Consider the following 2,500-nt stretch of genomic DNA (forward strand, 5'->3'; position numbering starts at 1 on the left):
TGTGTGTGTGTGTGTGGGTGGCAGCAAACGCTCCTGCTCCAGAGCCACACGACTCAGCACAGACGCCCACTGTAGAATATAAATACACAATAAGGAGGGGTTAGTATGTGTGTGTGTGTGTGTGTGTGTTTGTGTGTGTGTGTGTGTGTGTGCGTGTGTGTAACGTACCCTGCTATCCCCCGCTGTGATGTTCTGCAGTGCTCCTGCGGCTGCCTCGCGTGTGTGTGTGTTGGTGTCGCAGGCCTGTAGTGTGAGTGTGTGTGTGTGTGTGTGTGTGTGTAACGTACCCTGCTGTCTCCAGCTGTAATGTTCTGCAGTGCCCCGGCGGCTGCCTCGCGCGTGTGTGTTGGTGTCGCAGGCCTGTAGTGTGAGTGTGTGTGTGTGTGTGTGTGTGTGTAACGTACCCTGCTGTCTCCAGCTGTAATGTTCTGCAGTGCCCCTGCGGCTGCCTCGCGCGTGTGTGTGTTGGTGTCGCAGGCCTGCAGGACCCGGCTGTAGTGTGTGTGTGTGTGTGTGTGTGTGTGTGTGTGTGTGTAACGTACCCTGCTATCTCCAGCTGTTATGTTCTGCAGTGCTCCTGCGGCTGCCTCTTGTGTGTGTGTGTTGGTGTCGCAGGCCTGTAGTGTGTGTGTGTGTGTGTGTGTGTGTGTGTGTGTGTGTGTGTGTGTAACGTACCCTGCTGTCTCCAGCTGTAATGTTCTGCAGTGCCCCTGCGGCTGCCTCGCGTGTGTGTGTGTTGGTGTCGCAGGCCTGTAGTGTGTGTGTGTGTGTGTGTGTGTGTGTGTGTGTGTGTGTAACGTACCCTGCTATCTCCAGCTGTTATATTCTGCAGAGCTCCTGCGGCTGCCTCGCGTGTGTGTGTGTTGGTGTCGCATGCCTGCAGTACCTGGCTGTAGTGTGTGTGTGTGTGTGTGTGTGTGTGTGTGTGTGTGTGTGTGTGTGTGTGTGTGTGTGTGTGTGTGTGTGTATAACGTACCCTGCTATCCCCCGCTGTGATGTTCTGCAGAGCTCCTGCTGCTGCCTCGCGTGTGTGTGTGTTGGTGTCGCAGGCCTGTAGGACTCGGCTGTAGAGGGACAACACCTGGGGGTGCCACAGCCACTCGCCCCCCTTAGGCTGCCGAGCCACCTCCGACAGCGTACACAACTCCTGGCTCTTCTGCTGACAACACACATGCATACACACACACACGCACGCACACACCAAGATCAGAAAATAGATGAAAATACACATACAGTATATGAGGTAAATAGGCCTGTAGAGTGTGTGTGTGTGTGTGTCGCAGTCCTGTAGTGTGTGTGTGTGTGTCTGTGTGTGTGTGTGTTTGTGTGTGTGTGTGTGTGTGTGTGTGTGTGTAGTGTGTGTGTGTGTGTGTGTGTTACACACATGCATACATACACACACGCACGCACACATACGCAGGCACACAGCCACACACGCACACACACACATACAAACACAGACACGCGCACACGCGTAGTCACAGACACACACACACACACACACACACACACACACACACACACACACACACACACACACACACACACACACACACACACACACACACACACACACACACACACACACACACACACACACACACACACACAAATAGAGGTGCTCCGATCACCATTTTTTGGGTCCGATCACCGATACCGATCACCAAAAATCTTTATCTGCCGATTACCGATCATTGCCGATCACAAAAATGATTTCCTGTTTTTTTAATAGCCTATTAATTATCCTTATTGAATACCATTTCTGCCCATAAACCAATCAATCTTAATTTGCACATGTCTATTATTAGGCTATTATTATTATTATTATTATTATTATTATTATTATTATTATTATCTTTCAGACTAGTGTTGGTAATACAGTCTACAGTATTAATCAATGTATAAGTTATTGCATAGAATAACTAAACTATTTAAGATTGAATTGAAACTGAAACATTACATCAAATAGTCTTCCACATACGAGAAAAAAACAACCTGTCGCTTTAAATGAGCAGCCTCGTGAGGAGAGCCCCTCCCCTCTCTGTCACCGTCCACAGTTGCAGTGCTCCACTACCGTTCTGAATCTCTCTCTCAAGTTTTAACCACATCTGTCGCCGTTTGGTGTTTCAGCGACTATCAAACTAATCGACTGACTGCCAATTACAACTTTGAAAACAATAATTGACATGTTTGTGCTGACAACGTGAAGTTGTCGCGTGCTGACCAAGGCAACTACACAGGTTATAACGTAACATGGCTCACTGGCGAGTACTCAATCGCAAATTACATTGTCACTCAGGTAAACGGCGCATGGATCGGAAAATCAGATCATTGTTGATGCAGATATGGTTATGAATGGTGGAAATGAAGGGGGGAATGGCGAAAAGTTATAGACAAGCAAAGATGCCTTCTTTTGGTGCAGTTGCAGCTGTGCAGAGCCAGCGCCTACATGCAGCGCCAGGTGTAAAGGCAAATGGTTGCGTGAGGAATTTAATATCTC

The 2,500-nt window shown here is 48.8% G+C and overlaps 1 protein-coding gene across 1 annotated transcript in view; it reads right to left on the minus strand.

The window, feature by feature from the left end:
• Nucleotides 1–2,500, minus strand: part of pkp3b (plakophilin 3b) — a 98,334-nt gene that overhangs the window by 10,576 nt on the left and 85,258 nt on the right. The window contains exon 11 of the mRNA XM_063189522.1: nucleotides 977–1,159. Within this exon, the coding sequence (XP_063045592.1) occupies nucleotides 977–1,159 (183 nt within the window). The remainder of the gene's footprint in view (nucleotides 1–976; nucleotides 1,160–2,500) is intronic.

Source organism: Engraulis encrasicolus, chromosome 23 (assembly GCF_034702125.1).
Source record: "Engraulis encrasicolus isolate BLACKSEA-1 chromosome 23, IST_EnEncr_1.0, whole genome shotgun sequence".
Taxonomy (NCBI): domain Eukaryota; kingdom Metazoa; phylum Chordata; class Actinopteri; order Clupeiformes; family Engraulidae; genus Engraulis; species Engraulis encrasicolus.